Source organism: Corvus cornix, chromosome 13 (genome assembly GCF_000738735.6).
Source record: "Corvus cornix cornix isolate S_Up_H32 chromosome 13, ASM73873v5, whole genome shotgun sequence".
In the NCBI taxonomy this organism is placed as follows: Eukaryota; Metazoa; Chordata; class Aves; order Passeriformes; family Corvidae; genus Corvus; species Corvus cornix.
In genome coordinates, this window is record NC_046343.1 from 15,294,564 (window position 1) to 15,307,058 (window position 12,495).

The 12,495-nt window shown below is 38.1% G+C and overlaps 1 protein-coding gene across 1 annotated transcript in view; it reads right to left on the reverse strand.

Moving 5' to 3' along the window:
- DOCK2 (dedicator of cytokinesis 2) overlaps window positions 1–12,495 on the reverse strand; it is a 157,527-nt gene that overhangs the window by 130,387 nt on the left and 14,645 nt on the right. The window contains exons 7-17 of the mRNA XM_010406219.4: window positions 11,220–11,355; window positions 9,729–9,883; window positions 9,032–9,113; window positions 8,384–8,519; window positions 7,717–7,792; window positions 6,227–6,303; window positions 5,773–5,898; window positions 4,778–4,902; window positions 2,194–2,292; window positions 693–765; window positions 514–617 (exon numbers count right to left, since the gene is read on the reverse strand). Of these exons, the coding sequence (XP_010404521.2) occupies window positions 514–617; window positions 693–765; window positions 2,194–2,292; window positions 4,778–4,902; window positions 5,773–5,898; window positions 6,227–6,303; window positions 7,717–7,792; window positions 8,384–8,519; window positions 9,032–9,113; window positions 9,729–9,883; window positions 11,220–11,355 (1,189 nt within the window). The remainder of the gene's footprint in view (window positions 1–513; window positions 618–692; window positions 766–2,193; window positions 2,293–4,777; window positions 4,903–5,772; window positions 5,899–6,226; window positions 6,304–7,716; window positions 7,793–8,383; window positions 8,520–9,031; window positions 9,114–9,728; window positions 9,884–11,219; window positions 11,356–12,495) is intronic.

Consider the following 12,495-nt stretch of genomic DNA (forward strand, 5'->3'; position numbering starts at 1 on the left):
CCCTAAGACTGCATTCCCAGATTATTCATGTGACAAAGATTCCAAATGGATCAAACACTTCCCCACCTCCAGCAAGAGGAACGGTACCCACCCAGATATGGAGCTGCAGCATAATTTTCTCTATACTACAGAAGGCCAAAAGCACATATATCGGTAAAAAGAGCAATCATCTCTCACTGTGCTTAGATAACATCTTTATGTCATTAAAATGCAGAGCAACGTTTACTGACAATGGAACAGGTTACAACTTTTCATTCTGTTCCAATGAAAAACACCGTATTATCTTTGATAGGATAATAAAATCCATCTAGCACTAAGTAAATATACAATGCTGTCAAAGGCAACAGTGGGAGAAAAGCTGTCTTGTGAGAGGAAGGGAGGAAGGGAGGAAGGGAGGAAGGGAGGAAGGGAGGAAGGGAGGAAGGGAGGAAGGGAGGAAGGGAGGAAGGGAGGAAGGGAGGAAGGGAGGAAGGGAGGAAGGGAGGAAGGGAGGAAGGGAGACTGAGCCCATACCTTTAGGACAAACAAATCATGGACTCCATCTTGAAGAGTTGTTCCATCCTCCTTCATTAGTCTTATGTAAGCCATTGCAAAATTCTTTTCTCCCTTATCTTTAGCTGCAAAGCAAAAGATTTTGAGTTGACTACCCATCAACAAATTAAAATTCACTAAAGTAAAAATTCCCTACTTACACTCCTGAGTCGACCTGTGCCTGAACGTGAAGCGCAGATGAATCCTCTGCATGTCTTCAATGGGGACTGCTACCTTTTGTAAAATCAGAACACAGTGAGGAGAGTTAGGGGGGGTGGTTTCACATGTAATGAGCTCCTATTTTAGAATAAATAAGCCCCACTTCTGCTGTTTCCATAGTGCCTTTCACAGGCCATTTAAAACTGTTGAGCCTGATCACAGTAGCAGAAGTGGTAGCCGATAAGCAATGATCTGTTAGATTTTGCTGAAAGTCTTGCACCAGCAAAGAAATGAAGCACAAAACCCAGTGAGTTAGTACACACAGTTGCTTGTAGGCTAGAAAATAAGCACAGTGCAGTCCTACTGCTCACCCTGTTAACCACAGAGAATTAAACATCACCTCTGCACTCTGCAACTTCCACATTTTGGATACAGAAATTGACAACCAATTTATTAAATGTCAGGTGAAAAGGGTATGAAAATTCCAGCAAAATAAATTGTCTATATTTTTGTGATTAAATTTAGTGCAAAGCCTTGAGGAAACTCACAGGAACTTGCAAGTGCATTATTCTTAAAGCAGCATACTTCAGGTCAAACATGCAACAGAAAAGGCCAACTGTGTAAGGGAAAGAACAAATGTTCATATTATCAAGTTTATAGTTCTAAAAATCTAAGGGCTTGCACACCTTTGTGTCCATTCACAACTTCCCTTTACAAATCTTACTTCACAATGTCTTAATATTAACTATGTTTTTCAACAGGAGCAACTGTTAGGGATCCTGTACACAAGTCTGAACTACAGAATAATTTAAAAATGAACTAGTACAATAAGCAATAAAGAGAACGGGGCAATGTTTTCAAAACAACAAATAAGCTTCTGTTTGAAATCACACTTCCATTCCCTCCCTGTCCTGCAGCATCACAGATAACACACCCTTAAGTAATAATTGAAAGCTTGTCATACGAGGCTATTTTATCTTTAAAAAACCATGCAAGTTTGATACTGCTTTATAAGAACTGTTCCTAGCAGCTTCTGGGCATTTTCCAATCATAGACATTAAAGCTTGATTAGGTAATTATTAGTGTGTCTCTAAAGAGATGCAAGACAGTTTTTTCTTTTTGAAATCAAAAGAGGGGGTGGATGTTTTCATTTGGGTTTTGGTTTGGTCCTGTTTGTTTGTTTTTTAATTGAAGCTCCTCATCTCCATTGTTTCAGCACAACAGAACAAATGCAGTATTTCACTTTTGATGAGCCTTGTTAGGACATAAGGTTATCTAAGATGATCTCATTTGCTTTGCTGAACAAAATCTACACATCATTTTCTAGGCCAAATTTCAAGCCTCAGAGATCATGTATCTCTGATAACTGATGTATGACTAAGACTCCATCCTTCAGCTGCAGTCAGGAACAAGATGTTTTCTGGAAGAAGCTGATGCTGTGCAACCTTTCTGTGTGAGGCATTTAGAAGCGAAAAAAGCAAGTGGGAAGTATCCACACCATACCTTCAACGTCTCGATCCAACGCGGCTGTTTGACCTGATAGTAAACAACTGATCTGTACTCGCTCACGGGTTTGTCCCCCGCTCCCAGGCAGATGGCATTCTTACAAAAGGAGGGAAGAAACAGTGTTTAGTGCCTTGTTGATTTGGGTAAAGTTTTGAGCAATTTTGAGTAAATTAACTTGAGAAAAACCAAATCACCAGAGAGCCTCCCCTCAGAGTCCCGACCTGGGAATTCCACTCCGGCTGTGGCACAATGGCTTCCCCTCATGGGCTCCGCTTCCCGGCCTCACAGCGGGTTTGAATTTTTATATGGCATCATTCAGAATTAAAAATAATGACAGCACCAAGAGAGGGGAAGCACTAGTGTGAAGATACTGCATTTTCCAAGCCTCTGAACACAATGAAAATAAACATTTACCATAATCTATGGGTAGGGCCAGTGTAATTGTGTTTTACAGGGGTCACACAACGGGCTCTAAGAGATGTGTGAGGAACATACAATAGACTTGATTTCTCCATCTGATGAATTTAAGTAACCAACACGTCTTCTCAATTAGTAGAAGAAAAACAAAAGAAAAAAAAAAACTAGCTTCATTATTCTTTTTTTTTCTCTATTTACTTTTAAATACTTTCTTCCAGCAGAGTCTCAGAAGTGCTAGGCCGCACACCTAGCAACTTCCAAACTGGACATTGTAGAGGCACCAACAATAAACAGTTAGAATTTCCAGTTCTTTAAAGATTATCAGAACCAGGACAGAGCCAAGTGAAAGATTTGATCAACTTCAAAACTTGTCTTTTCATAGGAATTCAGTTTTCTTAGTGAGTCTGTGAAGACTTGGCCTGCATCCATCTGGTCTGGCTGACTGCAGCTGAGTTGTACATGCAGAGTAAAAGCTACTTGTGGACAGGGAGGCACCAAGATCTCTGATACCTCTCAGACATGAAACTAAAGTCCCTGAAGGAAGCAAACATTAAATCCTCTACTGAAGGCACAGATTCAATTAATCCAATCTAGGCTATAGTAACTGCTGCAAAGTTGCAATAATCCTGCTGAAAATCCAGTGAATCTTAAAAGTCTCCTTCAAGCACCAGGATGCCCTGTGACCAGAAGGGTGTGATGCTGATACCTGAAAATGATTTGTACAGTCTGGTCAGAGGGATTTAACTGCAGAAAGCAATGTCTCATCTGCCTGAGAAGAGATTTTTCAAGGTTTATGCACCTACTTGTTTGCCACCTCTGTGACATTCACTTGGAACAGAAGTCCTGTTCCTTGTAACAGTAGATCAAAGGCTAGTTCTGCAACTGGAACTGGTTTGATATCTAAACAGAACCAACCAGTTTCCTGCATAGGGAACATATATACCTGTTATGAGAAACATTAATATAAATTCATGGGTTTGAACATCTGTTGTTTTGGGGTTTTTTTAAAGGCTGAAAGGAAAAACCAGTGACTTTTGTTATTACTTGCATTCAACAACAATTCACTCCTCAAAATTGTTGCTTAAATATGTCTAAGCCATATTACCCACAGAGACCAGGTGTGATATTTCAGCTCAAAGACAACATGACAAATTCACTTTCTCCTCGTATTTGCAGAAATTATGTATCTGCAGAACTGAGCACACATAATATTGGAATGCAAGATTTAATGCATGGTAATAGATTTATTTCCCTAAGGAATACTTTTGTTTGTATGTATTTTAAGTATCTTAACTGTGATTAGACAGAATACAGAATAGAGTTAACTTCTGTGCATGAAAGTCATGGTCAGGTGCTGTCATAGTTAATGTTTTGTAATCAGGGCTACAGTTTGTTGTGTGGACCTTAAATGTTTTGTGGGATTAGAATTTTCTTTACTCAAGCTTTAAAGTTACATTTTAGGTCAAGCAGTTAGTCACAGTTCATAAACAAGTCATGAACCACAGTGATTCACTCCATCTTTTTTTTATCTCAAGAAGTGTCTTTATGATTTCGCCCTTACGATCTCAACACTATAAAGCTCAGAAAATGACAGGTCAAAAATCTCCCTGAATACCAAACTGGTGATAAAACCCTAAGGAAAAGACAAAAGATCCTCAAAATGGGAATAGACAAGCAAAAAGACGCTGTAAATATTTATGTTGCATATGTAATTGTTGTCACTAATTTCATTATTTGCCATGTACTTTTTTCAAGGCACAATGACACATTTCTGGCACAAATCAAGGGTTTGTTATGTAGCAGAAATGGTACTTCCAACATTTCAGTGTACAAATTGTATTCCTCTGGGAATTTCCTCAAGAAAAACCCTAGAGTAAGAATGCAGTAATTGTCAGGATCAGCATTTGTTCCTTGGCACAGCTAAAATAGGTCATTCAATGCTATTCCTCATTACATTTTTATGCAAGACTTTTATAGGGCTTTAATAGATAGATCACTTTAAAAATCATAAAAATTATTTGTCACAAGATGTCACAGGATGACACAAGTAAGAGAACTGTGAGTTTTTGGATAGTGGTATTTTATAGAATGTGTAAGTTAACCCTTGCATCAAAAATGCAGCTCATGTGTCAATGCCCCTCATGCAGAAAAAAAGAAAACTTACAGGCAACATTGTTCCTTCTTCATCACAGACACACATTATCACTTCCACATTTCTCTGAGTTGTTTTATTGTATTTATCAAAATCTCCATACAGCAATGTAATATATATGTCATTTCTTATATCTCCTAAAAGAGAAATTGGAAGGTTAAAAATCAGTTTAAAAGCTGTGAGAGCTTTTAACTGCATGTCAAAAGCTGTGAGAGGATTAACTGTACTGCACACAAGTACCTCACTTTTTGCGGTGAAACAGATAAAAAAAATATTATTTTCCATCTGAACTTAAATTCCCTGTTCTTTTCCTTTGCTAAGGCAAAACTACGACGTGAGGAGAAGCAAATGGGGGCTCAGAGTGGCTCGAAGCAATTCCCGTCCTGCCCCGACACCTGCTGGTGAGGTGCTGGATGATCCCATCAGGAACTTTCCCCAAATACACAGCTCTCTTTCTAGAGGGAGCTTCATATTTTAATTTTCTCTTCTGAATGAATTCATATGACTTTTAAAAGGTTCGAGATTTTATTTGAATTGGGGCGAGGGAGGTTTTGGTTATTTGTTTTCTAAAAACGAGCACAACAGGCTGTGAGTGATTTCTGTTGGAAAAATATCTTGTCATAAATACAAATGAAATCAAGATATTGCAAATTCATTTTTTTATTATTATTAAGGACAGCAATATGTTACGATGAAAACAAGGTTAATTTAAAATTCAAGTGACATCCACCCTAATCTACTTACAGGATAAGAAAGTTATGTACAAGGAGATAGGTTTATCCCTCACTGTCTGGATTTTATTTTTCCTGTTTAAGTATGAGCAACAACTTTCCAAGGATTTCACAATTTCATATAAGCCTCTAATATTGGAACAAAAATTACCCTGAATGAATTCTAAGGGGCCTCTGAGTTACCCATTACAGAAATAAGTAAGGCAGCAGCTGATACTTATTAACATAAAGAATGAGAAGAAATCCATTCCTATTACAGAACAAAGCACCTCCTACCTGGCATGATTATTTCAGGGAATCCCAGCTTTCTAGCAACAACGGTGGTTCTGTCTACAAGGTGTGGGTAATCCTTTCTAGTTTGAATCACATCTCCAACCAGCATTTTCACAGTTACCCACAGACCTATCATGTGCAAAAAAAGGAAAAAGAGATTACATTTTTGGTAGGGGGGAAAAAAAAATCTGTCTTCAGATGATTGCCTCTTCTACCCACCAAAACAGGAATAAGAATTCACTTTTCCCACTTCCTGTAGATGAAAGTAAAAGCTCTATAATGTAAAACTGCCACTACTAATTTAAATAGCCCCTAAGATTCTGTAACAAATTCATGGTGCCTCAATTCCAGCTTCGAAGTTGACCCACCTCCATGGTGGTCCTACAGCTCCAACACAAAATAAAGTTTCACAAAAATACTGTGTTACTTAAAAAAAAAAAATAAAAAGATACTTTACCTTGTCCACCACTGTCTCCTTTTGATGCAGTGATTTTGTTTAGGAGACTGTGTAAAAAGTCATTCTCTGCCACTACCCTGCAAGAGAAACAGCAGTGTCTGCTCAGGAATTAAGTGCTAAATATATCAGACACCATTTAGAACATAAGTGACAAACAGCCTCAGTCTTTGCAGTATTGCCTTCTTGTTTTACTTTCGGTATTTTTTTATTATCTCTCACTCAAGTTGCAGCCCACTCACGTTCAGTTGTGCGTACACTGAAGTGAAAAAGATTCAGCCAACCACCAAGAAAGGTGTTTTGTGACAGTGACAATATGAATGCACTCACCAACATGCCACTCCAGCTCAGTCCACTTTCCCTGACAAATAACCAGATAAATGAACTTGGAATTTTTATTGGCTACTATTGAATTTAGAAGCAAATTCTCACATAGCAAACATGTTGGGTCAAATTGGAAACAAGTGAAAAAATAAACCAGTGTGCCATACCTGGGTCTTTCAGAATTTATTTACCCTCCATAGTACAGTGCTATGTAGGGCACACAGAGTTATTTCCAGTATTTCCACTGGTATCTGCATTTGATCTGTGAGCATCACATTTTCAGGCAGCTGTTCTGGCATTTCTTTTGAAGATAGTATATGATAATTCTATTACTTTTTAAAGGGAACATAGTTTTTACTCAGATTTTTCTCAAGTTCAAAACAGAACCAAGCTCATAAAATAGTAGTTATCCTTGCTTCTAAAGCCTGCTGTTGAGTACTTGTAACTATTTGACTTGGGTGTAGGAAATCAGACCTGGTACTGACACCATGAGGATTTTCTGCCTTTTCTTTTATACTTTTTTACATCTTCTCTATTCTTAGTACTTTTGCTTCCATTCTTGGACTTGTTTGTCAAGCTGAGAGACTCAACATTTTAGAAGCTTCGTAGCTGGGGATCAGTGTGCCCCAGACCCCAAGGTCCTCTCCAAAACACATTCTGTAAACCAAGATAGAACCACACAGGAGAAGGCTCCTTGGGGAGAGGGGCTCATTCGAGCCTCTCATTAGGGAATTTTTGATAGATCTGCTAATTAGTAAAACCTATAATACGATACCAGATCTTTTGTGGGTGTGCCTTGCAGCGTGCATGGAGGTGCATTTGACCTGGACGTGTGCACTTAAAGAGCTTTAAAATAAATCCCAAGGTAAAATCCCTTTTCCCCTTCTAACCGTGTTTGACTCTTGATTTTAAGACCAGGAAAAGGCATTAGTATCAGCTGTCTGAAGGAGTACATTCATGGAATTATGCATTAATCTAATGTGCTGTGGTACCCCTGCAAGTCTTAAATGCCTTTTGAAGTCATACTTAAATAATTAGCACTATCGCAACACAAAATTGTTTAAGGAAAACTCTCTTATTCTTTAACCTTTCACAGATAATTACAGCCAAAAAGATGGATAAATAAATATTTTTTTTCATATAAAAAAAGATATCTATGATGCTCTTACGGATGAAAGGGAATGAAATGCTGCTTTTCTTCATCACTTTCAGATTTTCCTTTTATGATATCTGTAATATCCATGACTAGAAGAACAAAAGAAAAATCATCAGAACATATAAAAGCACTTCAGAATAGCTTGTCTTATCTATCAATGTTCTTGTGCCTCAAGTAAGTGTAGATTTTTCATCAGCAGCAGTGCAGCCCAGTGGGGGTAGGTTTGTGGAGCAGAGCATTTAGTGCAAAGTCCACACTACCAACATTCTGCTGTGAAGAGAGAGGGAGAATTTAGACCAGTTTTAGTATAAACTTATGAATACAGGTATCAGAGCTTTGGTGGTGATTTTGGGACATAATTTCTGACTTTATTTCATCTGCAAGGGAATCTATTATTAAACTGGTGGTGTGCTTTCACTCACACACCTTGGCACTATATGAATAATTAGGAAATTAAATTCAAAAGCATATTTCTGACTTGAACTAAAATGCAGGTGTATTTTAGTTTAGTTTTACTGCAACTAAATGTAGGTGCAGTCTTTACAGACTTGAAAAAGTATAGAAAAAACTGATAGAGCTGTTGTGTATTCTGACATGTCTTGGTAGAGATTTTAATAGTCCAGGGCTGGCAAAAACCACTGCTGTCTTGATTCAGCCATAGCACAGGAGACACCAGGTACCTGCCACTCCGAAAGGCCGCCGGAGCCCTTGTGTGTATTTCTTTGAGTTACTGTCTCTCAGGTCCATCCTTCCCACTCGAACTATTTGGCAAACTAAATAAATTTTGTCTCTGCTAAGGTCTTTATTTCCAAGATCCTAAGATAGAAACAAAAAAGAATCACAGTGTTACTTGGGGAAAAATCAAGTTGTGAAATTGAAACAGGACCTCCAGTAATAAACTGAACCTTAATAATCGATGGGAAAAAAAATTAAACAATAAAACCCCAAATCAAACAACCCCCCAAAAACTCGACAAACAAAAAAACCTGAGCACAACAAAGGGATGAAAAAGACTGACAGTTTAAAGTTAAAAAAAAAAAAAAAGGGTAAGGTAAATAGAGAGAATAACAATCAAGAGATACAGCAGATAAAAACACATAAATCAAGTCATCAAGAAATTCATGAGGCAGGAAACTGATTTCAAGAAAGGCCACTGAAACATTGTCTCTGCCTTGAAGAGCTTCATAACTTGTCATCTTGCTCTGTTTCTAAGATTACCTCTGCTTCTCTCTTCATCTTGCTCACTCTTTACAAGGTCTGGCAGTGACCACAGAGAAGAGACAATTTCACTTGCAAATACAAAGGGCAGTAAACTGGGAAACACTTACTGTGAACACCACTTTAAGGTTGTTGAGCATATCAATTTCCTTTGGAAAGCCTCGACTCCCCCATCTCACCAAGTAGTTCTCACTGTTTGGAAGGTAAATATCTCACTGCCAAGTGATTTTAAATTCTCCCTTTACACAGTACAAAAGTTGCATAACAAGCAGTCTGTGGTGATGGTTTAAATCTAAGACCAGACTAAAATGGCAAGAAAAACACTATACAAGTATCAACAGTAAGTTTTAAAAGAGTAACTTGAACATAACACAAACGGGCACTTTTTTGAGGCAAGCTTACCATCATCATAGTCTGTTTTATGGGAATACTCAACAGAATCTTAATCTACCCAGAAATTTATAAATTTAATTTTTTTTCACTCCCCTTCCCCCCTCGGCACTTTATTCCAAACACCACAATATTGCCCATCTAGAACAATCTCTTAAATCTGAAATGGGCTCAGGCTTTTCCAAACTTCTGAAATGTTCAATCCAGGAATTACCTACGAAAATATTAGGAAAATTAGAATCCTTTAGTAGCAACCAGCAACAAGATCTGTTTATGCTTCACTTTGGTTTTGGTTTCCTTCCTTTTATTTATATATTCTTTGCATTATTATATTGTTATAGCACATTGGCAATTATTTTAATTCATTTTGGCCTGTTTTATTTGCTACTCTTCTGCAGTCAAAGGAAGAAGTTTTACCTTATAATTGTTGACTTCTGTGGATCATAGAGTGACATAAAGAGCTCTGCATCCTCTCCAATTCGGCAAACAAAATTTCTCACAAAGACATACAGGCTGTGGGTGGGAGATGAAGACATTCGGGAGTACGATGCATAGTCTGGTTGATCCTTTGACTACTCAGGAGGAGGAAAATCAGTTAATAACAATCCATGAATTGAAATGATGCTATACTACAAGCAGTTTCACTTGCTAGTATAGGTAATAGTTGAAAAAGAGAGCAGGGATTTGGACTCAATAATTCTCATAATTCTCTTCCACCTTGAGCTCTTCTATGACTGCCATGCCTTAGGCCAGTCCTTCAGCCAGAAGGCAATGATGTAAAGGGGGAAATATTCTCACCAGTCTTAAAGAAAAGGGCAAGTATCAAGATGTCAGCACAGAGACAAGCCTACAAGCCTGAAAGAATACATTTTTGAGCACAGTAAGCCATAGCAGAAAGCCTGTGATCCACATCACAGTGGGCTTTCAGTGTGCTAGAAGCAATAGCAAAATGAAGTCTCTTTGAAGAGGAAGCAAATAACATTCTGAGATCAGGACAGAGGTGAGCAGGTTCACTGACTCAAAAATAGGCTCCTGAATTCTACCTACCTTCCATCTTAACCACCAAGAAGCAGCTTCTTAACACTTCTAAACCCATTGTTTTCTCTATTTTTAAAATAAGTCACCACGGTCTATCACAGACTCCCAAGTTTAATTTTCCTTATATTGTCAGTTAATTACAAGATGTTTTCCAGTGATTTGTTACTGAAGTGTCATGACAAACCAACTATTTTCTTTTAAGTGTTTTACTTGCTTTTTTACAGTTTACTTTCTCATAAATGGAGAAAAGAACCAAAGAGGCCTACAAATCCCTGCAGAGATTTCATATTGCAAAAGGTCGAGGAAGTGTAGTCACCTGCTTTACATTTAAAAAGATTTAATTTATGCACTTGTCAGCTTTGCTTTGGCACATGAACTTCTGGTGTCCACAAGATTATGCTGAGTTCACCCTAGTTCCTCTTCAGTGAGCTTAAATTCTTCAACTTCATCAGACTAACTAGCAAGCAGCAACACTTAGAAAACAACCAGTGCAGTCACAAGACCTTGTGAAAGCAAGCTGTGGTCAATCCTGGTTTGCAGCCTGACCTCCAAGTGTGTAACTATTCACTATGCAATTCAGCCTGTTGAGTAGTCCATGGATGGAGTGAAGAGACATATTTCCATATATGAATTCAGACTGGATTTAGAACCAGCTTTAGACACAAGCTTTCAGCCCAGCCCACAGCCCAAATCCAGTGCACAAATGCAATTCAATTTGAGGCTTAGCCTTATCTATAACAGAAGTCTGTAGATCTGCTCTTAAGCCAGAGAAAAATGTTTCCACCAAATTTTGATTCCATCCTTCAACCCTTAGACTAGTTTTTGTTTGGATTTTAGCAAAGGAAACGAAGTTTAGCCAGTCATTCCTACCATTTCCTCCTTAATTCGCTCAGTGATTTTATTAGTCGCTTCTTCATGCGCATGAAACAGGCTGATAACACTGGTTTTATCTGGATCCAAGATATTTCCATCTTCATCTCTAACTATCAGGTCTAGCTCAAGTACTCTGTGAAAATGTGAAAGGCATAATGGTAGGGTTATTTCCTTCTATATGAAGAAAGCTTAGAAATGTAACAAACAAGGAGGCACTTAAAGATTTAAAGTTATATATGCAAAACTGAAGAAAAATCTAACTACATACCATGATTCTTCTTTAAGCTGCTGTACAATATTTAGGAATTTATAGTAATGTCACCAAAGCATTGAAATGCCTCTCACATGAAATAGTTTCACCCTATTCAATGACTTTTAGCAGTCTTCATTGCTTTTAGCTTTTAACACTCAACATTTGTAATCAAGATGTGTAGAGTCTTCCTGTTGCCTTCTGCTTTTATGTTGCTCTCTTACCCTTTCTGTCCCAATACTTAACTCTGCTCTCTTTGCCCTGTTCTCATACAAATCATGCCTTTTTTCCCCTGTCACTCTTTTTTTCCCTCTCCCACAGTGACCCCCTCAGCCTTCATTGTAATTTCCCCTTTATTTCTTCTCCACAGTCTGGCAAGTTTCTTTCACACCACACAACTCAACCCCACACTTTCAGGAGCTTAAAAACACCATCCAGCTTGTGATCCAAATAATTTTAAACATCCTCTTCACCCCTACTCTTCCAAAGGAAGCACTTTACTGTCTCATAATACAGAAAGAATATAAGAAAACAAAAGTCTGAAAGCAAATGAATATTAATCTTGTCTTAATCACAGCTGGGCTTCTTTGATTGGAGCACTTCAAAGTAAATTCTGGTTTTGAGTGAGCATTGAGCTCCACACAGTGCAGTAGGATACATGTATTCCACAGTGTGCTCTGTATGAATACAATTTATTACAAATTTGCATCCAAATCACAGTGAACAAGTTAAGAGTTTCAGAACACCCTGTGGTCATTTTGTATGTGTAGCCACCAGTATTTGTAGACTTTCAGCTGCATAGAGGCCTTCAGGCCACAGCAACCACAGTCACTTATAATAGTGAAACACAGTTTATAAGCAGATTCTAATGCCTGTAAAAATAATATTGTGAAGGTTTTTTTACCAAGCTCTCTCTCTCTCTCCCCCCTTATCAGATGGTAGAACACCACTGACCTCACATAATCCCACAATTTTGCCAAAAAATATGTTGTGTTGCAGTGGCTTTTTATTGGCAGGGAGCAG